Source organism: Tachyglossus aculeatus, chromosome X1 (assembly GCF_015852505.1).
Source record: "Tachyglossus aculeatus isolate mTacAcu1 chromosome X1, mTacAcu1.pri, whole genome shotgun sequence".
Lineage (NCBI taxonomy): Eukaryota > Metazoa > Chordata > Mammalia > Monotremata > Tachyglossidae > Tachyglossus > Tachyglossus aculeatus.
In genome coordinates, this window is record NC_052101.1 from 81673972 (window position 1) to 81701566 (window position 27595).

The 27595-nt window shown below is 43.9% G+C and overlaps 1 protein-coding gene across 1 annotated transcript in view; it reads left to right on the forward strand.

Annotated features, from left to right (window-relative positions):
• Nucleotides 1-250: 250 nt before the first annotated feature.
• The window catches only part of PTPDC1 (protein tyrosine phosphatase domain containing 1), a 51412-nt gene continuing 24067 nt past the window's right edge, over nucleotides 251-27595 (forward strand). Inside the window, exons 1-5 of the mRNA XM_038772293.1 lie at nucleotides 251-266; nucleotides 1853-1913; nucleotides 2803-2929; nucleotides 17158-17242; nucleotides 20967-21056. Coding sequence (XP_038628221.1) covers nucleotides 17215-17242; nucleotides 20967-21056 — 118 coding nt within the window. The 5' untranslated portion in view covers nucleotides 251-266; nucleotides 1853-1913; nucleotides 2803-2929; nucleotides 17158-17214. The remainder of the gene's footprint in view (nucleotides 267-1852; nucleotides 1914-2802; nucleotides 2930-17157; nucleotides 17243-20966; nucleotides 21057-27595) is intronic.

The following is a 27595-nucleotide window of genomic DNA, read 5'->3' on the forward strand; positions in this document are numbered from 1 at the left end:
CCTCTCCCCCTCGTCCATCCCCCCCGTCTTACCTCCTTCCCTTCCCCACAGCACCTGTATATATGTATATATGTTTGTACATATTTATTACTCTATTTATTTATTTTACTTGTACATATCTATTCTATTTATTTTATTTTGTTAATATGTTTGGTTTTGTTCTCTGTCTCCCCCTTCTAGACTGTGAGCCCACTGTTGGGTAGGGACTGTCTCTATATGTTGCCAACTTGTACTTCCCAAGCGCTTAGTACAGTGCTCTGCACACAGTAAGCGCTCAATAAATATGATTGATTGATTGATTCTCTGTGCCTCAGTTTCCTCAACTGTAAAGTGGGGATGCTGTTCCTCTTTTCTCTCCTACTTAGACTGTGAGCCCCATGTGGGTAAAGGATTCTGTTCCACCTGATTAAATCATATCTGCCCCAGGATTTAGAACAGTGCTTGACACATAGTAAGCGCTTAACAAGTACCATATATCATATTATTCTCAACTCAGCTCACTCATTCAACCCGCACATTCAAGCTGTCATAAAGGCCTGTCAGTTCTATCTTCACAACATCACTAAAATCTGCCCTTTCCTCTCCATCCAAACTGCTGCAACGCCGATCCAAGCATTTATATACCGCCTTGACTACTGCAGCAGCCTCCTTGCTGACCTCCCTGCTTCCTGTCTTTCCCCACTCCAGTTCATACTTAACTCTGCTGCCCAGATTGTTTCTCTGAAAAACCATTCAGTCCATATCACCCCATTCCTCAAAAGCCTCCGATGGTTGCCCATCCACTTTCACATCAATCAGAAACTCCTCACCATCAGCTTTAAGGCCTTTAATCAGCTCTCTCCCTCCTGCCTTACCTCTCTGTTCTCCTACTACAACCCAGTCCGCACACTCCGCTCCTCTAACACCAACCTACTCTCTATACCTCCATCTCGTCGCCACTGACCCCTTGCCCCTGTTCTCCTTCCCTGCCTGGAATTCCCTCCCCTTTCATATCCAACAGTCCACCACTTTCCCCACCTTGAAAACCTTCCTAAAATCACATTTCCTCCAAGAGGCCCTCCCTGACAAAGCCCTCATTTCTCCTCCCCCTCCTTCCCCTTTGCATCACTTATGCATTTTCCCCTTAAGCACTTCGATACTCACCCCAGCCCCACAGCACTTATGTACACTTCCTTATACTCTATTATTTCCCCTATCTGTAATTTATTTCAGTGTCCGCCTTGTGGGCAGGAATTGAGTTCACCTACTTTGTTATATTGTACTCTCCCAACCACTTAGTACAGTGCTCTGCACACAGTAAATGCTCAGTAAATACCATCGACTGATCGATTCTGCCACTTCTTGGAGAGGATGGCAGGGTGAATGTAGATTGGTCAGAAATACCTGACATGTGCAGGAGTTTCTGATAAGCAACTAACATCCTTGTAGATAACAATGTAGATGTAGTAGATAACAGTGGTTGAACATTTCACCCAAGGTACCCATTCCACATATGTCAGAGATGAAAGATAATAATAATAATAATAGTACTTGTTAAGCACTTACTATGTGCCAGGCACTGTTCTGAGCACTGGGGTAGATACAAGTTAATCAGATTGGATACAGTCCCTGTCCTACATGGGGCTCACACTCTTATCCCCACTTTACAGATGAGGTAACTGAGGCACAGAGTAGTTAAGTGACTTGCCCAAGGTCACACAGCAGACATGTGGCTGAATCTGAATTAGAACACAGGTCCTTCTGAGTCCCAGGCCCGAGCCCTATCCACTAAGTCATGCTGCTTCTTTCATGGCCATGAGGATGGCATGTTTACTGATTTTGATCCTGTTAATGTATTTCCATTTCTGCCTAGAGACACGTGACTTCACTTGCCGTGGGAAAACAAGAAGAAAATTAATCGGTTATAACATTCAGTAAGAGCTTTATAATGCAGCCTGCTCAAACCCCTACCCATAGCACTTATATGAACACAGCCATTCTTAGCACCTATCTATATATTGATCTGTTAATACACTACTTATTTGTTCATTTATTCATCTTTCCTTATTCTTGCTGTTTCTAGTTGGATCCTTGTTCTTCCTCCTGCTTCTGTTTGCCTCTCTCCTCCATTAGATTGTAAACTCCTAGAGGACAGGGACGCTTCCAAGTGCTTTGTACTATGGATTGACTGAGTGAGTGACTTTATTAGGGGGGCTGTTTACTGCTCCGAAAAAGAAAAAAAAATATTGTTGAAGTTGTTAAATGGACAAGTCTGTTTTCTAATATCATTCTCATTCTAATCTCTGATCTCCCCCTTCCCTCCCCCGCCCAGCCCTACCAGGAGACTGCAAACCCCCCCACCCCAGACTGCAAGCTCGGTGTGGGCAGAGATTGTTTACTGTTGTATCGTAACCTCCCAAGCGCTTAGTACAGTGCTCTTCACACAGTAAGCGCTCAATAAATACAATTGAATGAATTAACAGAATAGCAAACCATGTGCAATGCAAGATGGACTCAGAATAGTTAATGTCCAGTGCCCCTGAGGAGAGCATAGCACTTATTTACTGAACTCCTCCCTATAGCTCCCACCTTCCAAGAGGCTGGGATGAGCCAAACATGCATAGGGTCAGGGAAAGGGAAGACACAGACACGTTCAGGGTCGGGGATGGGGAGACAGCAACATGTTGGGAGGGAGGAGACACAGGAACACTGGGGCCAGGGAGGGGGAAATGCAGATCCAAGTTTAGCTGGGGAATAAACAGGAAAAGCAGCAGGGCGGGGGATTGGGTGGGGCCCTATTCCAGCTATGCTTCTCGCCCCCAGACCACCTGACAACCGGCCTGGCCAGGGGTGAAACGAACACTTGGCTCCCTCCGACAGTCCTCGGCGAACTCCCGGACCAGCTCGGGAGTGAGAAGAGTCTCTACCTTAGCCCCGGATCCTGAGTCAGGTGAGACGAGGCCCCACAGATAGACTGGAAGTGCAGCCCCTATCTGATACACTGACCTCCTCCTGCCCCCAAATCAAACTCCAACAGTGGGGGACAGATTAGACTGCTGCCCCGTTCTAGCAACAACAAAAAACCTGTAGGAACCAAAAGCTAATGGTTTCACCCCCACAGAGCTAATAATAATAATTAAGATACTTGTTAAGCAATTACTATGTGCCAAGCACTGGGGTAGTTACAAATTAATCAGGTTGGACACAGTCCCTGGCCCACATCAGGCTCACACTCTTAATCCTCATTTTTTACAGATGAGGTAACTGAGGCACAGAGAAATTAAGTGACTTGCCCAAGGTCACATAGCAGACAAGTGCTGGAGCCGGGTGGAGCTAATCCCATGAGACCGATGGTCCCCTCTCACCCATGTGCAGCTGGCACCCCTGGCAGGGTAGAACTCAAATGCAACCTGATTATTTCATTTTAAATGAAAGGCACAGAATTAAGAATTAGACTTAAGTCAAATGAAAGGAAATAACTGCATCTGGTAAAGCCATGGATTAAAAATAAATTAAGGGGACCTCAGAGAAAATTTATAGGGTTTTTTTGTTTGTTTGTTTTTGGTTTTTAATGATATTTGTTAAGCACTTACTATGCACCAGGCACTGAACTAAACGCTGCAGTAGAGACAAGCTAATCAGGTTGGACACAATCCATGTCCCACATGGGGTTCACAGTCTTAATACCCATTTTACAGGTGAGCAAACTGAGGCACGGAGAAGTGAAGTGATTTGCCCAAGGTCACACAACAGACAAGTGGCAGAGCTGGGATTAGAACCCAAGTCCTTTTGACTCCTAAGCCACGCTGCTTCTCAAGGTGAAAGAGATGGTATTTATTTGAGGAAGTTGAAGCAAGTGAGGCCACACAAATTAGGAATGGAATCCCCTACAGAAACCTTTCACCCAAGGAACAGACAGTAAAGCAGCATGGCCTAGTGGAAAGAGTATGGGCCTGGGAGTCAGAGGACCTGGGTTCTAATTCCAGCTCTGCCACTTGTCTGCTGCGTGACATTGGACAAGTCACTTAATTTTTCTGTGCTTCAATTTCCTCATCTGCCAAATGGGGATTCTCCCTTCCACTTAAAGTGTGAGCCCCATGCGGGTCAGGGATGGTGTCCAATTTATGATCGTGTACCCACTCCAGTGCTTAGTAGAGTGCTTGGCACATAGTAAGGACTTAACAAATACCATGGTTAAAAACAGACATCAGTGGGATGAGGGGGCTCACTGATGGACAGTGAATTGAAAGGTTTCAGAGTTTAGGGCAGCTGCATTTCCCTCTGGAGGTCCCGAGCATCATTAACCCCTTCTCCACAAGGGGTTTATATGAGGGATGTCAGAAGTGCAGGTTAGTGGTATAGCGTTCCATTTGATAAAGTGCCAGCTAAAGCAGCATTTGCATTCAAAGCCTGTTGAACAAGGTGGAAAGAAATCTATTCTGACATCCAAATTACCTCACTTCAAAATTAAAAGGTAAAAATGCATTTGATTCTAAAAAGTAACAGAAGATACCACCTTTTTTCTGGAAAATATTGAACTCTGAGGGCATTTCATTGTTATTATCAGAGTATCTGCTTTGTTCAGAACAGTGTACCGAGCACTAGGGTGAATTGCAAAAGAAGAATAAAAAACAATCCCACCATTGTGAGTTTATAATGGAGAAACAGGAGGAAAAAAAACCCCAAAACATGAACATGCAATTAGATGAAAATACAAGTGTCAGGGGCATAAAATTTTGGAATATGAAATGTATACAAAAGAATGAATATTCATTCATTCAATTGTATTTATTGAGCACTTACTGTGTGCAGAAAACTGTACTAAGCACTTAGCACTGTACTAAGTGCTTACATAAACATAAGGGCTGGTCGTGAGAGTTGATGGCATGATCCAGAGTTGGGGAAGGCTTCAGGCAAAACATGCGTTTTTAGTAGATTATTGAAGGAAAGGACGGGTGTGAATTGGCTAAAAGGATGGAAAAGGACATTTCAGGATGAAAGAATGGGTCCGACATGGCTCTGGGATAATGATGATGAGGATGAGGATGATGATGAGCAGGTTTGCGTGGGCCGAGCGGAGAGTCCGAGCTGGGAAAGGAAGGGAGATTACATTCCAGGATGAAAGAATAGTTCTGCACTGGTTCTGAGATGAAGATAGGCAGATTTATGTGGGCCGAGTAGAGAGTCTGAGCTGGGGTGTTAAAGAAGAGAGCTCTTCAGTGCCGGGGAGCCAGTTATAAGATCATTGAGAACCACTACAGGCTTTTTGAGGAAGGGTGGGGCACGATCCAACTGATGCTCGAGAAAGATGATTCTTACCGTCGGTATCGAGGTAGGGAAATCATCGAGGAGATTTTTGCAGGAATGTAGGTAAGAGGTACTTGTTTTGTTCCAAGCCTCTGGAGGTAGGAGTGGAGAGGAAAGGAAAATCACCCTTGGTAGTGGCTCGACTGTGGATGGTGAATGAGAGTAAGGAGTCAAAGAGGACTCCAAATTAGAGTGGAGGGCATGGAGTGTAGTGGCACAATTGAATGTGGTGACAAAGTTGAGGGAAGGGAAGGTTTAACTGTTTTTGACATTATGTTTGAGATAGCAGTCACACATGTACATGTGGAGAGGTCCTTGAGATAGCCGTAAAATATGAGCCTCCTGACAAAGAGAGAGTTCAAGGCTGGAGATAAACGTTTGGAAGTTATCCAAGTAGAAGTGGCAGCTTAAACCGGATGAGTGAATATGTTCCTCAAGAGGGTGACTATAAAGTAAGAAGAAAAAGCCCACCGGGCTGAATCCTAAATGGGTGCCCACAGCAAAAGGTTTCAGGAGAGGAGGAACCAAAAAGAAGGCCGAGAAGGGTGGTCAGAGAATTAGGAAAAACAGGATAGAATACTGACCTTAAAACCAAAGTCACAAGAGACTTTCGAAGACAAACTTGTAGACAGTACGTTAAAGGCATCAGAGAAGTCATGAAAGGTGAGAACAAAAAGGCACATCAACACATTTTTCCATGAAACAGAAATTTCACATATTTGTTTTTTAAAAAGCCCTGAGTACCTTGAATATATTTAGGTTGTCATACTTTACATTATTTCTACCCTCCGTCAGCACATCTGATACATGATGGATTGTTCAGTCGATTTATTCTGATTTTCCCATTTGTACGTATTTTTACGTCTGGCTTCCCCATTGGAATGTAAGCTTAGGACAGTGCATTGCAACCAGCAGGTGTGCAAAAAATATCTTGTCTTCTGCTACTACTAGTACACTACTAGTGTGCTCTTGCATTTTTAACTCAGGGTAAATCTTCATCAACACACTTTTTGTTTTCAGAAATGTCACCATTAAATGGGAACACGTCTGCCAACTCTGTAATATACTCTCCCAAAAGTTTAGTACAGTGCTCTGCACCTAGTAAGCACTCAAAAAATACAATCGATGATGATGACAACTTAATAGTTAGAGGTACTATACCCTTTGGATAATATAATAGGAAATCAAAACCAAACTTGGACAAAGAGAAATGTCGAAAAGGGATCGAGCTAATGGTTAAGAAAGACTGTCCTTTCCACATTTGATTTCTGGGTTCATGTAGTTAAATTCTTAAATTAAGAGGACAAAATTAAAAGTGGATCATTAGGTTTAATAAGGAGACAATGGAAAGGGCACAAGACTGAGAATCAGGAGACCCCGTTCCAAGTCCCATTTCTGCCACTGATTCTGTGTAACCCCTGCTGCTGTGTGACATAGGGCAGTCTATCAGTGGTATTTATTAAGCACTTACTACATGCAGAGCACTGCACTAAGCACTTTGGAGAGTATTGCTTAACCTTTCTAGGCCTCAGTTTCCTCATTTGTTAAGTGAAGATAAGATAGATTGGGAGCCCAGTGGGGGACAGGAGCTATGTCTGATCTCATAAACCATTTCTAACCCAGCCCTTAGCACACAGCAAGTGCTTAAGAAATGCCATAAAAGCTAAAAATACTGGGGCTGCAAGATAGTATGTGTATGGAAGGATTTCTGTTCACAAATGTTCATTCAGCTGAATCTGTTAGCTAAATGAATTATCACAAATTGGAGTGCTTCCTATTTTTAGCCTGGAAGTAAGGTCTGTTTTTCATTTCATTTAGCCTATTAACAAAACCTCCTGTAAAACATAACTGCTTAAATAGCTCCATGTTTTGATCTTGCAAAATATTGAAATCTAGGTTATCCACCACATGAATCCTCTCGTATTCGATATAATCTTGAATGGGTTTTTTCCTTTCAACATCTGTGAGGAAAGTGTTCGTTGTGTGATCTTTTGGGGGGTTTTTGTTGCTTCTTTTTTGCTAATTTCCTTTTCGGTGGAGGTAAGGGGTGAGGGACATTGAATTAAATCACTGGACCTTGGATGTTAAGGACTTTCTTTCAGTACTTGAAACAAATTAATGAATTTTGCTTTGCGTGTCAGCCAGCATAAATTACATCACCTTCCATCATTTAAAACAATCAACGGTATTTATTTAGCACTTACTATTTTTTATGGTGTTTGTTAAGCACTTACTGTATGCCAGGCATTATACTAAGCGCTGGGTTAGATACAAACTAATCAAATTGGACACAGTCCGTGTCCCACAGTCTTAATCCCCATTTGACAGATGAGGTGACTGAGGCCCAGAGAAGTGAAGCAACTTGCCCAAGGTCACACAGAAGGCAAATAGCCAAGCCCAAATCCTTCTGCCTCCCAAGCCCATGCTCTATCCATTAGGCCATACTGCTTCTCTATGTGTTTACTATGTGCAGAGCACAACACAATAGAGTTGGAAGCCACGATCCCTGCCCACAAGAAGCTTTCAGTCTAGGGAGGGGAGATAGTTTTATTTTTATTGTTGCTGTTTCCTCATCTGTAAAATGGATATTACATCCTACTCCCTTCTACTTAGATCATGAGCCCCAAGTGGGACAGGGACTTTGCCCAGCCTGAACAACCTGCTTAACTTGCATCTTTTCCAGTGCTTTGAACAGTGCTTGACACATAATAATAATAACAATAATAATAATAATGGCATTTATTGAGTGCTTACTATGTGCAAAGCACTGTTCTAAGCACTGGGGAAGTTACAAGGTGATCAGGTTGTCCCACGGGGGGCTCACAGTCTTAATCCCCATTTTACAGATGAGGTAACTGAGGCACAGAGAAGTTAAGTGACTTGCCCAAAGTCACACAGCTGACAATTGGCAGAGCTGGGATTTGAACCCATAACCTTTGACTCCCAAGCCCGTGCTCTCTCCACTAAGTCACACTGCTTCTATGCTGCTGTGTGACCTTGGGCAATACTTAGTAAGTGCCTAACCAATTCCATTATTATGATTATATTAAAATAAGTTACAGAGAGGGGAAATGACAGAATATAAGGATATGTACATAAGTGCTGTGGACTGGGGTGAGTGTCAAAATGCTTAAGGGGTACATAGCCACATGCATAAAGGACCCAGAGGGGAAGGTGAATAGAGAGGGAAAATGAGGGGTTAATCAGGGAGGGCCTCTTAGAAGTGATGTGATTTTAGGAGTGCTTTGAATAATAATGGTGGTATTTGTTAAGCGCTTACTATGTGCCGGAAGATGGGGAGAGTGGTGGTCTGTCAGATATGAGTGGGGAGGGAGTTTCTGGCCAGAGGAAGGATGTGGGCGAGGGGTAGCTGGAAAGATAGGTGAGATCGAGGTACGTTGAGTACGTTAGCAATAGAGGAGTGAAGTATGCGGGCTGGGTTGTAGTAGAGGATTAGTGAGGTGAGTGCCTTAAGGAAGTTTCTGTTTAACTTATCCAAGTGGCTACCAGTAGCACTGCGTAGGAGGAAGTTGGACTCTGCTGAAAGTTTTCAACATCTCAATCAAAAGTGTTTATTGGGCGCTTACTCTGTGCAGAACACTGTTCTAAGTGCTTGCGAAAGTACCTGATCCCTGCCCACAAGGATTTTATAATTCAGTGGGGGACAGAGACACTAAAAGAAATTACAGGTAGGGGAAACAACCAAGTCTAAGGATACATAAATGCTATGGGGTGGGTCGAGTACCTATGTGCTTAGGGGGTAAGGACTCAAGTGCATAAGTGACGCAGTAGGGAGGGAAATACGGTTGGGAGATGAGAAGCAGTGTGGTGTAGTGGATAGAGCACAGGCCTGGGAGTCAGAAAGGTCATGGGTTCTAATGATGGCTCCGCCACTTGTCTGCTGGGTGACCTTGGGCAAGTCGCTTCATGTCTCTGTGCCTCTGTTACCTCATCTGTAAAGATTTGCTTCAAGACTGTGAGCTCCTTGTGGGACGGGAACTGCATCCAACCCCATTTGCTGGTATCCACCCCAGCACTTAGTACAGTGCTTGGCACATAGTAAGTGCTTAATAAATGCCATAATCATTATTATTATTATGAGAAATTAGTCAGGGAAGGCTTCCCTACACATCTACACAGTGTTCGGCAAAAAAGACACCATTTTATGTGAAAAGATGATCAGTTGCATTCGCAGCTCCAGCCAACTCTGACTTGTTCTCAGTTAATGTTTCTGAAAGTAGGACTCGGTGGTCTCTCACATTCCCTTATGGTTCAATCAATCAATCAATTGTATTTATTGAGCGCTTACTGTGTGCAGAGCACTGTACTAAGTGCTTGGGAAGTACAAGTTGGCAACATATAGAGACAGTCCCTACCCAACAGTGGGCTCACAGTCTAGAAGGGGGAGACTGAGAACGAAACCAAACATATTAACAAAATAAAATAAATAGAATAGATATGTACAAGTAAAATAAATAAATAAATAAATAGAGTAATAAATATGTACAAACATATACACATATATACAGGTGCTGTGGGGAAGGGAAGGAGGTAAGACGGGGGGATGGAGAGGGGGACGAGGGGGAGAGGAAGGAGGGGGCTTAGTCTGGGAAGGCCTCCTGGAGGAGGTGAGCTCTCAGTACGTTTCATGCATAGGGCTCCAGGGAGCAGAGGATCCTGTAGGTGGAAGAGACAAAATTAGTAACAGGTGGAGTGAAGAAGGTAGGAGCAATGATTGAAGGGATTATTTTGAGAGGAACAGAGCAGAGGCTGACAATTTTGTTGGGAAGGATCAGAGAGGGGAGGAGTCTAGAAAGGGTGAGCAAGAATTTGTGGAAGGAAGTTTTGGGAAGGGGAATTTAGTTCTAAGAATTGAGAAGCACTGTGGCCTAGTGGAAAGAGCATGGGCCTGGGAATCAGAGGACCTGGGTTCTAATCCTGGCTCTACAAATTGCTTGCTGTGTGACCTTGGTCAAGTCACTTCACTTCTCTGTGCCTCAGTTTCCTCAACTGTAAAATGGGGGTTAATTACCCATCCTCCCTCCTACTTAAACCAACAGCCCCATTTGGGACAGGGACTGTGTCCGACATAATTAACTTGTATGTACCCCCAGCACTTAGAACAGTTTTTGACACAAATACCTTTAAAAAAACAATCGATGAATGATTTATGACATTTAGAGGCCACAAGGGATCCTTGGTAGAAAAATCAATCCATGGTATTTATTGAGCAGCTACTGTGTGCAGAGCACTGTACTAAGCATTTGGGAGAGTACAATACAACAGAGTTGGAAATTCTTGTTGTAGAACTACAATATTTTGCAGATCTTATTTTATGATGTTATTGGATGAAGCGAGCCATGGGTTTTGGTGATGCTTTATGTTATAATTTTAACAATGAGTGCATTGGTCTTTTACTTCTTGCCTTCAGAACTCTGTAAAATGAGTAATGTTCAGCTTCTGACATTTATTTTTAAAAATTAGGTACTAATTAGTAAGCTTGTGACTAATCCTAAATGGATGAAATGATAATGGGCCCTTTTTGAAACAAAGGCAAAATGTAGCTTGCTGTGAGAATTTCTGTAATTTGGAACAGGAAATGTTCTTAAGTAATCCTTTGGTAATGTGAATGCTTTATGCAGTAACAATGACAGGAGTTTTATTAAAGAATTCCTTTTATTCTACAGCACAGCAGCTTTAAAGTAAAATCTCGTGTGTGGATGAAGGTGATCTTAAACGCTGACAAAGAGAGGGGTAGAGGAGTCCTGTGACCCTCTCAGTTTGAGGGCTGAATTTGCCTGGAATCATGCACAGGATTACCCTGGGAGCCTTTGGGCATAGCCCCAAGACAAGAAGGAGTAGTGCAGGAGAGAACTTCTCTCAAATGCTCCTGTTTATTCCCCCTCCTCCCACATCCAAGGTGTCAGCAATGGTGGTGGTCCTGGCAGCTAGAGCCCTGGCACCTCTTTGTCCTGGCAGTTAAGCCCTGGCATCTCTTCCAGGGCAAATTCAGAACTGCTCAACTCTGAGCGGTTTTGTAATTTTAAGTAAAAGTCTTCATGAAGGAGACCCATGACTTCTGTTGCTCTGACTGAGAAATCCTTGCCCAAGTGGCAGCCATTTTCCCTAGCTGTAATGTTTTTTTAAAGTCTTTCTCTCCCTCTAGAGTGTAAGCTCCTTGTAGACAGGGTTAATGTCTACCAGCTCTGTTGTGATGTACTGTCATGAAAACTTAGTACAATGCCCTGCACAGAGTAAGCACTCAATAAATACCATCGACCGATTGCTGAATCTTCATGGACAGGATGTATAAATGTGCTAGAGAGTCCCTCTCAAAGACCCCACGTTCACAGGTACAAGTCTCATTGTCAGCAATGTCAATCTTCAAACTGAAGGACAGCCCAAGTACTACTAAGAGTCCTGAAAGCAGCCAACTATTAGGAGAAAATGGTGCCTATGTGGCGTACTGGTAGAAATGATGCATAAGAAAATGCCACAGGAATGACTAGAAAGATATTAAAATATATACATGTAAATAGCATGTCCCTCCCATAACACCTGTGGGCAGGGAACTCTTATATTGTGCTCTCCCAAGTGCTCAGTACAGTGCTCTGCACACAGTAAGCGCTCAATAATACAATTGAGTGATTGATAAATATGATTGATAACAACAAAATTAATTTAACATTGCTTTTTAGGGTGATTTATGATAGAATATTATCCTAGAGTCATTAGCATGGAATACTCTTGGGTATATCCGTTTCTTAGAAATAAGTAAACAGTGGAAATATTGACAGATACTTGATTATATTAATTGTAGCATAGTCTTGTTCCATGCTTTGTGGTTCTAAAATTCTAAGCAGAATTTTCATTCTGCCATAGGGTTATGGCACCCAAAAATGTGTGTGTGTGTGTGTGTGTATGCATTATATATATATATATATATATATATATATATATATATATATATATACACACACATATGTGTACACACATTATATACATATAGATACACTGTGTAGTTGTCCTTTGTACTCGAAGATGACTCACGGACAGTGAAACTGTAGAAGAGTAGCTGTGGTTGAAGAGATTAGTACGTGACCAGCAATCCCTTCCCCACTGTGTAATCAGTCAATGGTATTTATGGTATTATTGTTTGCTTACTGTGTGCAGAGCATTGTACTAAGCACTTGGGAGAGTACACTGTAACAGAGTTGGTAGACACGTTTCCTGCCCACAATGTGAATAGCATCCTTTGGTTTGGGGCCGCAGTCACCATTTGTAGCATCTGGTGCTGTTTTAACAACAATAATAATAATAATGATGGTATTTGTTAAGCACTTACTATGTGCCAAGCACTGTTCTAAGCACTGGGGTAGATACAGGGTAATCAGGTTGTCCCATGTGGGGCTCACAGTCTTAATCCCCATTTTAAAGGTGAGGTAACTGAGACACAGAGAAATTGAGTGACTTGCCTAAAGTCACACAGCTGACAAGTGGCGGAGCTGGGATTAGAACCCCCGACCTCTGACTCCCAAGCCTGTGCTCTTTCCACTAAGCCATGTGTTTTCCAGCAGCTTTCATGACTAATAGCCTGACCCAAGTTTTTGCTCAAGAAGAAGCACTACATTGCTACATGCAAGGATTGGTCTGTCTGTTTTTGTCACCTCTCAGAAGACTTCATCAGTGCCACATTGTTGGGGTGGTGCTTGATTGTGCCCCAAATTAATTTCTTCTGTGCCCCCCTCCCTACCTGTGGATATCCAACTTCATCTCCTACCTCTGCGTGAGTGTAATGTCACCATTCATTATTTGCACATATCCTGTCCTCAGGGGAGTGCGGGTTCCAGGACTAAGTCCTTTAACTTTCTATTCACTTGATTCCCTTAGCCGTCTAATGGGAGGAATCATTTAGTGCCCAGGGCAAATACCCAGTTTGTCTTAGGAGTGGCTGTGTATATCCAGTAGAGCTATAATGGCATTTATTAAGTGCTTGCTGTGTGCTCAGCACTGGGGTAAATAGATCAGACATAGTCTCTGTCACACCCAGGATTCCCAGTGTAAAAGGAAGGGAGAGCAGTTACTTTATCCCCATTTTAAAGATGAGGGAATTGAGGCACCGAGAGGTTAAGTAACTTGCCCATGGTCACACAGCAGGCCAAGGGTACTAGAATCCAGGTGTCCCAACTCCAGACCCATACTCTATACTTCACGTCCATACGTCCATACTTCACGCCGCTGCCCAGATTGTCTTTGTCCAGAAACGCTCTGGGCATGTTACTCCCCTCCTCAAAAATCTCCAGTGGTTACCAATCAACCTACGCATCAGGCAGAAACTCCTCACCCTCGGCTTCAAGGCTCTCCATCACCTCACCCCCTCCTACCTCACCTCCCTTCTCTCCTTCTACAGCCCAGCCCGCACCCTCCGCTCCTCTGCCGCTAATCTCCTCACCGTGCCTCGTTCTCGCCTGTCCCGCCATCGACCCCTGGCCCACATCATCCCCCTGGCCTGGAATGCCCTCCTTACCCACATCCGCCAAGCTAGCTCTCTTCCTCCCTTCAAGGCCCTACTGAGAGCTCACCTCCTCCAGGAGGCCTTCCCAGACTGAGCCCCCTCCTTCCTCTCCCCCTCCTCCTGCTTTCCATCCCCCCGCCTTACCTCCTTCCCTTCCCCACAGCACCTGTATCTATGTATATATCTTTGTACGTATTTATTACTCTATTTATTTTACTTGTACATATTCTATTTATTTTATTTTGTTAATATATTTTGTTTTGTTCTCTGTCTCCCCCTTCTAGACTGTGAGCCCACTGTTGGGTAGGGACTGTCTCTATATGTTGCCAACTTGTACTTCCCAAGCGCTTAGTACAGTGCTTTCCACACAGTAAGCGCTCAATAAATACGATTGAATGAATGAATGAATGAATGAACTGCTTCTAGTGTCCTATCAATCAATCAATGGTATTTATTGCATACTTACTGTAGGCAGAGCACTGTACTAAGTGCTCAGAAGGGTACAGTATAACTGAGTCGGTAGACACGCTCCCTGCCCACAGTGAGCATACAGGCTAGAGGACATCAAGAAGCATCACTTCAGTGCTGGCAGATCGGCAATGTTCCAGGCCTTCATTCTGGGGGAATCTTGTCCTAGCATTTAATGTTAAGTGTTTCTAGTAATCCTGCTGTTGATTCAGTGAAGAAACTACTGCTCCGAGTCAGGAGACTGGGTTTTAGTCTGGGTTCTGTCTGCAACTGGCCTATGCGAATGAAGACCGCATGTGTACTTCCCAGTATGCTGCACTCCACCTGACTGGTAGAGCTTAGAGAGTGCAAATGACACTGAGGAAGCCACTATTCATTCAATCATATTTATTGAGCACTTACTGTGTGCAGAGCACTGTACTAAGCGCTTGGAAAGTACAAGTTGGCAACATATAGAGACGGTTCCTTACCCAACATCGGGCTCACAGTCTAGAAGGGGGAGACAGACAACAAAACAAAACATATTAACAAAATAAAATAAATAGAATAGTAAATATGTACAAGTAAACAAAATAGAGTAATAAATCTGTACAAACATATATACAGGTGCTGTGGGGAGAGGAAGGAGGTCGGGCGGGGGGATGGGGAGGGGGAGAGGAAGGAGGGGGATCAGTCTGGGAAGGCCTCCTGGAGGAGGTGAGCTCTCAGTAGGGCTTTGAAGGGAGGAAGAGAGCTAGCTTGGCGGATGTGTGGAGGGAGGGCATTACAGGCCAGGGGGAGGACGTGGGCCAGGGGTCGACAGCGGGACAGGCGAGAACGAGGCACAGTGAGGAGGTTAGCGGCAGAGGAGCGGAGGGTGCTGGCTGGGTTGTAGAGGGAAAGAAGGGAGGTGAGGTAGGAAAGGGCGAGGTGATGGAGAGCCTTAAAGCCGAGAGTGAGGAGTTTTTGCCTGATGCATAGGTTGATTGGTAGCCACTGGAGATTTTTGAGGAGGGGAGTAACATGCCCAGAGCGTTTCCGCACAAAGATGATCCGGGCAGCAGCATGAAGAATAGATTGAAGTGGGGAGAGACAGGAGGATGGGAGATCAGAGAGGAGGCTGATACAGTAATCCAGTCGGGATAGGATGAGAGATTGAACCAGCAGGGTAGTGGTTTGGATGGAGAGGAAAGGGCGGATCTTGGCGATGTTGTGGAGGTGAGAGTGGCAGTTTTTGGTGACGGATTGGATGTGAGGGGTGAACGAGAGAGCAGAGTCAAAGATGACACCAAGGTTGTCGGCTTGTGAGACGGGAAGGATGGTAGTGCCGTCAACAGTGATGGGAAAGTCAGGGAAAGGGCAGGGTTTGGGAGGGAAGATAAGGAGTTCAGTCTTGGACATATTGAGTTTTAGATGGTGGGCAGACATCCAGATGGAGATGTCTTGAAGGCAGGAGGAGACCCGAGCCTGAAGGGAGGGAGAGAGAGCAGGGGCAAAGATGTAGATTTGGGTGTCATCAGCGTAGAGATGATATTTGATGCCGTGGGAGCGAATGAGTTCACCAAGGGAGTGAGTGTAGATAGAGAACAGAAAGGGACCGAGAACTGACCCTTGAGGAACCCCTACAGTAAGGGGATGTGAGGGGGAGGAGGAGCCCGCAAAAGAGACTAAGAGTGAACGGCCGTAGAGATAATAGGAGAACCAGGAGGGGACAGAGTCTGTGAAGCCAAGGTTGGGTAGTGTGTTGAGGAGAAGGGGGTGGTCCACAGTGTCGAAGACAGCTGAGAGGTCGAGGAGGATTAGGATAGAGTAGGAGCCATTGGTTTTGGCAAGCAGGAGGTCATTGGTGACCTTTGAGAGGGCAGTTTCGGTGGAATGGTAGGGGACGGAAGCCAGATTGGAGGGGGTCGAGGAGAGAGTTGGCTAGCAGTATAACCAGTATAACTAGAGAATCAACGTGGCCTAGTTCATTCATTCCATCATATTTATTGAGCGCTCATTGTGCGCAGAGTACTGTACTAAGTGTTTGGGAGAGTATGATACAACAATAAGCAGACACATTCCCTGCCCACAACGAGTTTACAGTCTCGAGTGGGGGAGACACATATTAATATAAGTAAATAAATGACAGATATGTACAGTGTGGCTCGGTGGAAAGAGCACAGCCTTGGGAGCCAGTGGTCATGGGTTCTAATCCCAGCTCCGCCACATGTCTGCTGTGTGACCTTGGGCAAATCACTTAACTTCTCTGAGCCTCAGTTACCTCATCTGTAAAATGGGAGTTAAGACTGTGAGCCTCACGTGGGATAACCTGATTACCTTGTATTCCCCCCTGCGCTTAGAACAGTGCTTTGCACATAGTAAGCGCTTAACAAATGCCATCATTATTATTACGTAAGTGCTGTGGGGCTGGGAGAGGGGAAGAACAAAGGGTGATGCAGAAGGGAGTAGGAGAAGAGGAAACCGGGGGCTTAGTCAGGGAAGGCCTCTTGGCGGAGATATGCCTTTGATAAGGGTCTGAAGGTGGGGAGAGTAATCATCTGTAAGATTTGAGGAGGGCAGGCGTTCCAGGCTAGAGGTAGGATGTGGGTGAAGGATAGGCAGTGAGACAGGCGAAATCAAGGCACAGTGAGAAGGTTGGCATTAGAGTAGCAAGGTATGCAGACTGGGTGGTAGTAGGAGTAGAGACGTGAGGTAGGAGGGGGCAAGGTGATGGAGTGGTTTAAAGCCAATGGTGAGGAGTTTTTGTTTGATGCGGAGGTGTATGGGCAACCACTGGAGATTTTTGAGGAGTGGGGTGATGTATCCTGAACCTTTTAAAACGAAAAAAAATGGGGGGTGGACCTAAATATGCGAAGTAGACAGGCTCATCTTTTCCTCACTGTTCCTTTTTTGTTTGTTTTTCATAGGAGTGTGTTTATTGCAGGCATGTGCTGGAATTCTCTTAGCCTGCAATTCCAGAAAGTATGAACTGGTGGCATGATGTAGGCAAATGTGAGTAGAGGCAATACAAATATTGACGCCCTAATCATTTTATTAAACAGTTTGCCAAGTTACATTAGGGTATAAAATTATTTTGAAGCTGTCTTTGCTTTTCGAAGATAACAGGTTTCGGATCTTTTAATTTGCATTTTCTGGCAACCAAAAAGAATCGTATTTGTAAAACTAAGATCTAAAGAGTTTTTTTTGAACTTTAATGCTAATGGAAATTCTTTCTAATTAAATTTTTGCTAATGACTATTTAGGAACAAATTGATCACAGCATCATTAGTTCCTTCAGTTGCTTTTGTGACATTCACTTTAGATGTTTATGTAATATACAGAACTCATATTTTTCACTTGTAATACCATATTTTGGTGACACCTAAAATATCACCAATTCAAGGACCCTGTCAAATGAAGGGAGGGGATGAAGGGGCAAGTACTGAGGTGGCAGTGAGAGCTGTGGTAGCAACAGAGGCAATAGGAGAAGCAGCCAAAGAGAGCTGGTACAAAGGAAGGTGAGGGAGGAGAGAGGGGAAGACAATGAAACCTGGCCGTGGACTCCCCTGGACATACCCCCTTCAAACTTCTCCTAGATCCACTTTCTGCCCAACTTGAGGGAGAAAGTCAGGGTGGATGTTGAATGATCAGACGTTCCTAATAATAATAGTGATGGTATTTGTTAAGTGCTTACCATGTGCCAGGCACTGTACTAGGCGCTGGGGTGAATACAAGCAAATCAGGTTGGACACAGTCCCTTTCCCACGAGGGGCTCACAGCCTCAATTCCTGTTTTCCAGATGAGTTAACTGAGGCACAGAGAAGGGAAGTAACTCTCCCAAGGTCACACACCAGACAAGGGGCGGAGCCGGGATTAGAACCCATGACCTGACTCCCAGGCCCGTGCTCTATCCACTACGCCACGCTGCTTCCTGACAGAGGGTGACTTAAGTTCTCTAGGCCTCAGTTTCCTCGCCTGTAAAATGGGGATTCACTGCCTGCTCTCCCTCGTGTTGTGAGCCCTATGTGGGACAGGGACTGTGTCTAATCTGATTATTTTGTATCTGCACTAGCACTTAGAACAGTGCTTGGCACAATTATCAAATACTACAATTCTTGTTATCATCACTAATATAATTCTTAATGACAATTGTGGTATTTGTTATGATAATGATAATAATGATATTGAAGCAGTTTCAACCTTCACTGCTGTTAAAACAGAAGTTGCAAAGTATTTTTTATGGTATTTGTTAAGCGCTTACTATGTGCCAGGCACTGTACTGAGTGCTGGGGTAGGTAGAAGCTAATCAGGTTGAACAGTCCCTGTCTCATGTGGGACTCATAGTTTTAATCCCCATTTTACAGGTGAGGAAACTGAGGAACAAAGAAGTGAAGTGACTTGCCCAAAGTCACACAGCTGACAAGCGGCAGAGCCGAGATTAGAACCCAGGCCCTTCTGATTCCCAGGTTTGTGCTGTATCCACTAGTCTACACTGCTTCTCAACTATTACCAACACAGGGGATGATGCTTTTCTGTGTTCATCATTAAGAAACATAAATTGCTGGAACTAGCACTTGAGATAAAAGACTATTCAGTATCACATTGCTATTTGGGTGAATAGAAAACCAATCAGTCCATGTTTCCCCACTCCTCAAGAACCTCCAGTGGTTGCCCATCCACCTCCGCTTCAAACAGAGACTCCTTATCATAGGCTTTACAACACTCAGTCATTTTGCCCCCTCCTATCTTACCTCACTGATTTCCTGTTACAAATCCGTACTCTCACTTAAATCCTCTAACCCTAACCTACTCACTATACCTCGATCTCGTCTATGCCACTGCTGATCCCTCAGTCATATCCTGCCTCTGGCCTGTAACTCCCTCCCTCTTTACGTCCGACAGATGATCACTCTCCCCACCTTCAAGCCTTATTAAAAAGAACATCTCCTCCAGGAGGCCTTCCCAGACTAAGCCCTCATTTCCTCTTCTCCCTCACCCTTCTGCATTGCCCTTACACTTGGATTTGCACCCTTTATTCAGCCCACCCTCAGCAGAAGCAGCATGGCTCAGTGGAAAGAGTACCGGCTTTGGGGTCAGAGGTTATGGGTTCAAATCTTGGCTCCACCAATTGTCAGCTGTGTGACTTTGGGCAAGTCACTTAACTTCTCTGTGCCTCAGTTACCTCATCTGTAAAATGGGGATTAAGACTGTGAGCCCCTCCCCCCGCCGCCCCCGCCGTGGGAAAACCTGATCACCTTGTAACCTCCCCAGCGCTTAGAACATTGCTTTGCACATATTAAGCACATAATAAATGCCATCATTATCTTCTAGACTGTGAGCCCATCTTCTAGACTGTGAGCCCGTTGTTGGGTAGTGACCATCTCTATATGTTGCCGACTTGTACTTGCCCAGCACTTAGTACAGTGCTCTGCACACAGTAAGCGCTTAATAAATGCAATTGAATGAATGAATAACCATATTTTTTTAATTTTAATGTCTATCACCCCCTCTAGACTGTAAGCTCCTTGTGGGTAGGGAACATGTCTACCAACTCTGTTATAGTGTACTCTCCCAAGCACTTAGTACAATGTTCTGGACACAGTAAATGCTCAATAAATATGATCAAATGATGGATTGATCTCCTCTTGAAAACAGCTGGGAGGTTGAGATTATGGTTGTGGAAAGAGGAGAACACTGAGGAAGGGAAGAGGACTTTTCAGGGGGGATCGTGGCTGATAGTTTCTATTTTGTTAATGAACTAAAGTTTCCAAGATCAGCAGGAGTTTCAGAGGGAAATGTCAGGCACACTGGAGGCTTTTTAGGGAATTGAAGGTCTGGAATAGTTGGTGGGGACTCTATGTGAGGTAGTTGACAAGGGAGAAAGAGTGACATTGTCTTGCTAGTGAAAGGGCAGAGTTGTTACTGCAGAGGGTATTCTCACCCTGGGGGAGGGGAGAAAGCACAGAGGCCATGGAAGACAGGAAGCCCCAGGGATGGAAGAGAACACACTGAAGAGCGAGGAAATGGGACAGATCAAGTAGGCTGGAACCAACAGGCACTGACTGACACATTTTTGTTCACACACACACCGACTCTCATCCAGAGCCAGGGCTCCAGAAGAAAATTCCTATGGGCTGTGGACAGACTTGGTGGCTAGCTTCATGTGCTGTGAGGCTGAGAGCTCTTCTTTATACTACTACTACTAATAATAATTGTGGTATTTGTTAAGCACTGTGTGCCAAGCACTGTACTAAGCACTGGGGTAGATATAAGATAATCAGGTCCCACACGGGACTCACAATCAAAGTAGGAGGGAGAATAGGTACTGAATCCCCATTTGCAGATGAGGGAACTGAGACACAGAGAAGTTAAGTGACTTGCCCAAGGTCACACCGTAGGTACATGGCCGAGCTGCGGTTGGAACCCACATCCTCTGACTCCCAGACCCGTGCTCTATCCACTAGTACACACTGCTTCTCTATATACATGTATGCTTCTTCAGGGTTTTTGCACCTGCCTTTTTTCCTTCAGTTTGAATATCCTCTAGACTGTAAGCTCCTCGGAAGCAGGGAATGTGTCTACCTACTCCGTTGTATTGTACTCTCCCAAGCACTTAGTACAGTGCTTTCTGAACATAGGAAGCGCTCAAAAAATACCATTGATGATGTTGACGATGGGCAATGAAAATAAACAGTCATTTTAACCATGTTTGTAAATCTCTTTGCTGTTTGAACAGGCACGGCAATGACTGCGGGAGTTTTGTCTCAGAATGAACAACACTACCGCTCACTTGTAAACAGCAGTGTATATTTTATGAGCATGAAAGGTAATGCTTCTTTTATTCCATCTTTTGTTCTTTTTAATGGGTAGGAGAGATGAGTTTCAAAAGAATCAACTTTGAATATACGAATTAAAAGCCAAAGAAAGGATCCAGTCCTTCCCATCCAAATTTCAAAATGCACATTTGTAGTCTTTTATGATGTAGAGCCTCAGACTTTTCTCTACTTCAGCCGTTGGCTCTGTCATGGTTTCTTTAACTTGAAATACTCAAGGAATTTTGCAATTAATACTCCCCTTCCTTTTATCTCCTTCTTTGATGGAAATCATGAATTTGACCCCTCTCATCAGGACCCTTTGGGAATGATTCATCCCAAATGTCTTTCTTCTCCCATAACAGCAGTGTAACTCTGAAACATTGCCCACATTCAAGAGCATTATGACTTCACTCCTATTGAAATTCTTACTCACGCCTTTATCGCCATCCCACATTTTATCAAAAGTTTATCATGTCAAAAGTTAGCCTGTTGGAAGTGTAAGTCCTTTTGGCCCATCCCAGGATTTTATCCTGTCTTGCTGTATCATTCTATGAACTGGTGATCAAGTGAGTTTCTTGGAATTTAAGATCAAGAAACAGCCTGGCCTAGTGGATAGAGCATGGGCCTGGGAGTCAAAAGGACCTGGGTTCTCAACCCAGTTCTGCCACTTGTCTGCCATGTGACCTTGGGCCAGTCATTTCACTTCTCTGTGCCTCAATTCCTTCATCTGTAAAATGGGGATTCAGACTCTCAGCCCCATGTGGGACATGGACTGTGCCCAGCCTGATTAGCTTGCATCTACCCCAGCGCTTAGAACAGTGCTTCACACATAGTAAGCGCTTAACAAATACCATAAAAAGTCCTGCATTAGGCAGGATGATCCCACAACCTGAAAAGCCAGCAAGACTGCTATGGGAGCCTGGCTTTATCTTTGGAAATGGGTGGAGGTCACCGTGGTAGTAGTGGCAGGGGTGGCGGCAACATTTAAAATAAATAGTGAAGGAGAGACTGCCCAGCCACCTCTGCCATCACTTTCACTACTTCCTTGGCTGAACTGAACTGTCCTGGCAGGCCCTGGGCTGCCAGGGCTGCCAGTTACGGAGGTAGAACAGGCTGCAGCTACCCCAGGGGCAGCCAGACTCTCAACTGCAGCGGGGATAGCCAGACCCCGCAACTGAGGCCAGGACAATGAGAAGCCACAGCAGCAGCTGGGTAAGGGCTGCTATGCATCCGAATATGGATGTGGGTAGGTCTGTGTGTGTGTCTTTGTCTATGTGTGTCTATGTGTGGCTGTGAACATTACTTCAATGCAGACAGCTGACTAAGTTCCAGGATCTCATCATTGGTAATCTTGTCCCGCTGTTCGATGTTGACGATAATTTGAAGGTGATGATGAGGAAACTGCTAAAGAAATGGATGGGTCTTCTGCTGGTAAAATATGTATATATATGTGTATACACACACACACACACACACACAAATATATACACACACCTATACATATGTAAATATATATACATACACACACAGATTTTTAATGTTTTTTTAATGGTATTTCTGAAGTGCTTACTATGTTCCAGGCACTGTATTAAACACTGGGGTAGGTACATGATCATAGGGTTGGACACAGTCCCTGTCCCATGTGGGGCTCACTGTCCATCCCCATTTTACAGATGAGGTAACTGAGGTACAGAGATGTTGTGTTTTGCCCAGGGTCACACAGCAGATGTAGATTTAGGAATCGTCCACATAGCAGTAGTAGTTGAAGCTGTGGTAGCTCATGAGTTCTCCAGGGGAGTAGGTGAAGATGGAGAGCAGATCTAGTCCCAGATTTACCAAGAACAGAGTGATGTTAAATACCTGATTTCAGTTGCAGATCATATTTCAATTTTTATTCAAATTCTTCCAGGATGTTTACTGTTGTACCAACCTCATTTTTTTCAGGCAATCCTGGTTTAGGCTTGTACAAAACTGTATACAGGTATTTTCTCACCTGATTTGCAAAATGAGTTTTATCAGGGGAAAAAATAGAATTTGATGTTAGCTAATAAGTGGTATAATGACAACAGTGGTCTTTTGGACCTATAAATAAGATGCAATTTAGGGTGAGAAGAAAAAGGGGAAGGAGGAAGAGGTGAAAAGAGGTAATGTTTAAACTCCCTCCGTGGGTTGTTTGTAGATTTTTCAGGCTCAGCATCCTGCATTTCATATAATAATTCCTCTCTCGCTTTCCTCCCAATTTATTTTCCCTTTCTGTAATTGATTGTAATGTCTGTTTCCCCCTGTAGACTGTCAAGCTCCTCATGGGCAGGGATTGAGTCTACCAACTCAATTGTATTGTACTTTCCCTGGTGTTTAGTTCAGTGTTCTGCACACAGTAAGCACTCAATAAATACAATTGATTGATTGATTGAAAGTCTACCTTTTACAATAGTTCCTCTAAACCCAGAAATTAAGCAGAAGAATGTAAACATAATATGCAAGATATGAAAGAGTATTATAGTATCTTATCTGTTGCTGTGCCCCATTGGAATTAGCTCATTAAAATGGCAAGTTTTGAAATATGCTCTTTTAAGATGTGGCGGGAGGGTCTATGTATTTGAGAGCCTCTGAGATGCTCTTAGTATCCCTTTCATCATTCCTTGCCAACTTTCCTTTTCCTTTAAACAGAGATACAAATCTACTTTCCTACAGATTTCTGGGAACAAAGTGTGTGGGTGCATAGGAATTAAGGTGCTGACCCACAAAATTAACGAAACAAAAAAATGTCAAAATCTTAGGAAAGAATCCTGGAATGGGGGCAGAAGGTACAAGAACAGTATTTTGATGGTGTTCTAACTAAGGAATGCAAAACAAGGCTATTAAAGCCATTGGAATGATTTTTACCATATATGGTTGAGAAGCCTCTGGCTCACAGATGTATAGGTGATTAATAATGAATTAAAATATGGATAAAATTACTTGGCTCAGAAATCAAAAGTGATGTACCTTGAAATAAAGGCTGACTTTATTGCTGGGGTTCTATGAATAGTCCCCAAGGTTCTTGAAATACTGTATGAATTGAGAAGTTGAAGGTGTTTCCTGAATTTTAACCTATTCAGATTTTAGGCTGTTGTTCTTATGAGGCAAGGTGAATATGATCAGGCATACCTCTTCATCCTTTAAATATAAGTGCAAAATCCATCTCTGCTAAAATGCTTTTTCATATCAACCCCACCCATTTTCTTACAAGCCAATACAATACAATTCGTGACCCACTTCATCCCCTCAACTCATATTAAATGCATAAAAGGCCCAGCCAAGGGGTGTCGGTTTGTATGGGAAGCAGCCTTGGCATCTAATCCCACCTGGGTTCTAATCCCACCTCCGCCACTTGTCCGATATGTGACCTTGGGCAAGTTGCTTCACTTCTCTGTGCCTCAGTTCCCTCATCTGTAGAATGGGTTTTAAGAATGTGATCCCCATGTGGGACATGGACCGTGACGAACCCGATTAGCTTGTAGCTATCCCAGCACTTAGTACAGAGCCTGGCACATGGTAAGTGCTTCGCAAATACAAAAAAAATAAATAAATAAATGTTGGGTATCACCTGTTAGCGAGGCCACAGTTGGCCATGAGGTTGGTTCAGTCTTCCCTCTTCCCACCCTTTCAGGGTATTTGGAATGATTTGTAGAGGGATTGGCTTGTAGTCAATAAAGTGAAAACTTCCTCCCCATCCATGGGCGCAGACCTGAGCTCTGGTAAGGAGTAAGAGGAAAAAGTTAGTGCTGTTTGGATTGACCTGTGCATGGAAGCAGCAGGCCAGATTCCCCTCCCAAGAGACCTCAATCCATCTAGGATGATGGACATAGATGTTCCCTTAGACCATGAGCACCATGTGGGATGGGGACTGTGTCTGATCTGATCGTATTATATCTACCCGAGTGCTTAGTACAGGGCTTGGCACAGAGTAATACCGCTATTATCATTTGTTCTGTAGTAGTAAATTATGTTGCTCTCTCCAGGTTACATCTGGATTAAAAAGGAAGATTAGTGGGGGTTAACGATGTTAAAAGCATCACTGGTGGATAGTTTCAGCCTAAACTCAAGTTTTCAGGGATCAGTCAAGCAACTTAGGTACTGGCTATTAGGACTGATTTCTAGGTGAGTGGTCGGTTAATCAGCCCAAAAATCCTTCAGGAACTTCGAACCTCTCCTTTAATATTCTGTGTTGTTCCTCTTGATTTATATAACAAGTTAAATTCTATTTTTTTTCTCTTGCCTCTCTATGAGTGTAGCTCAGCTGTGCCTACTGAGGCCTATGAAATTCATATTCATTATTGGAATCCCACGTAGGTAAATTTCTTCCTTTGATCCCCATAATGACTGGAGTGGTTCTGGTTTATGGGTATATAAACAACCCGACCCCCAGTAAATTCCAGGGAGAACCCACATTTTCCTTGGGATTCTCACATCATCTCCCCTTTTAGTTTGTAAGCTCCTCGAAGGCAGGAACCACATCTACTAACCTCTAGAGCCCTGTGAGCTGATGATGGTAGAAGGCCTCAGTGAATCGAAGAAAATTTAGGCTTTTAGAATGGTGCTTACTTTTTAATTGAAGCTTTCAACCAGTTATAGTGTGGAATTTAGGGCAGATGTCCTGAGACAATTTCATGACAGGGTTGCCTGTCTGAATGACTGTACTTTGTGTCTTGTGTTTGGTTATATATTTTAGGGTTGTTGGTATTTCGGTCACATAGCTTCCCAATACTTACCATGAGCTAACTATCTTAATAGTAGCACTCTGCCACCTTGTATTAGGATGAACACATGTTTCAGAAGGGGAGAAACCTCCCCCAAAGCCTCCACTTGTCACTCAGAAACACTGGGTTCTAGAATCTCACATTAGAAGGCTTGTAATGTACTTGAAGATAAATGGGTTCATAGAATTATAATGCAGAAATTAACTAGGAGATATTGAGTTAGCTCTTGCATTAATCATTCTGTGCATAACACATCACCAAGTTCACTGGCAGCATAGAGTTAAAAGCAGTAGCTGATTTGGGGCTTCCATGGCAACAAATTGTCAAATGATGTGCTAATAGTCAAGGAGTTTGGCTGTCTTTTGGCAGATAGGAATGCTTCTGGTGCCTTGAGACATCAGTTTTAAGGCTAGACTGAAAACCTACTAAGCAATGGAGTATCAAATCTACTGGGTGAATATGAGACCTAATAATATAGTGATAATCAATCAATCAAATTTATTGAGGCTTATTGTGTGCAGAATACTGTATGAAGCGCTTGGGAGACTACAATATAACAGAGTTGGTGGATATGTTCCCTGCCCACAACGAGCCTAATTGTGATATTTGTTAAGTGCTTACTATGTATGAAGCACTGTATTAAGCAATGGGATAGATACAATACAATCAGATCAGGAAGTCCCCATCCCACATGGATCTCTTACTCTAAGGGAAAGGGAGAACAGGTATTTATTTCCCATTTTACAAGTAAGAAAACTGAGGCATAGAGCAGTTAAGTATTTCCCCACTCCTGAAGAAACTCCAATGGTTGCCCATTCACCTCTGCATCAAACAAAAACTCCTCACCATTGGCATTAAAGCACTCAGTCACCTTGCTCCCCACACCTCACCTCACTACTTTCCTACTACAACCCAGCTGCACACTTCGCTCCTCTACTGCTAACGTTCTCACTGTACCTAAATCTTTTCTGTCTTGCCACCGACCTCTCACCCTCGCCTTCCCTCTGTCCCGGAACACCCTCCCTCCTCAAATCTGACAGACAGTTACTCTCTCCCCCTTCAAAGACACATCTCCTTCAAGAGGTCTTTCCTAAGCCCTCCTTCCCTCTTCTCCCTCTCCCTTCTGCGTCACCCTGACTTGCTCCCTTCATTTATCCCCCCCATCCCCACAACATGTATGTACATATCTGTAATTTATTTATTTATATTAATCTCTTTCTCCCCCTCTAGACTGTGAGCTTGTTGTGAGCAGGAAATGTGTCTGTTCCTTGTTATATTGTACTCTCCCAGGTGCTTGGTACAATGCTCTGCACACAGTAAGCACTAAATAAATATGGTTGAATGAATGAATGGATGAATGAAGTGACTAGCCCAAGGTCACACAGCAGGCAAGTGGCAAGAGACCCAGGTCTCTTAATTCTCAGTCTGGTGCTCCCTCCTCTAGGCCACACTGCTTCTCTAGAAAGTAAAAGTAATATCAGGGAGTGAATGTGGGCTAGTCAAAAGAGTACAGGACTGGGTGACAGGAGATACAGGTTCAAGTGCCAGCTCTACAACTTGCCTAGTGTGTGGCCTTGGGCAAGTCACTTAACTTCTCTTTACCTCAGTTTCCTCACCTGTAAAATGGGGATAGAATACATGTTCTCCATCCCTCCTAGTCTGTGAGCCCCGGGTGGGACAGGGACTGTGCCCAACCTGATTATCTTGTAAATTATAGCAAAGCAGCATTGCCTAGTGGAAAGAGCACAGGCCTGGGAATCAGAGGACCTGGGTTCTAAACCCAACTCCACCACTTATCCGCTATGTGA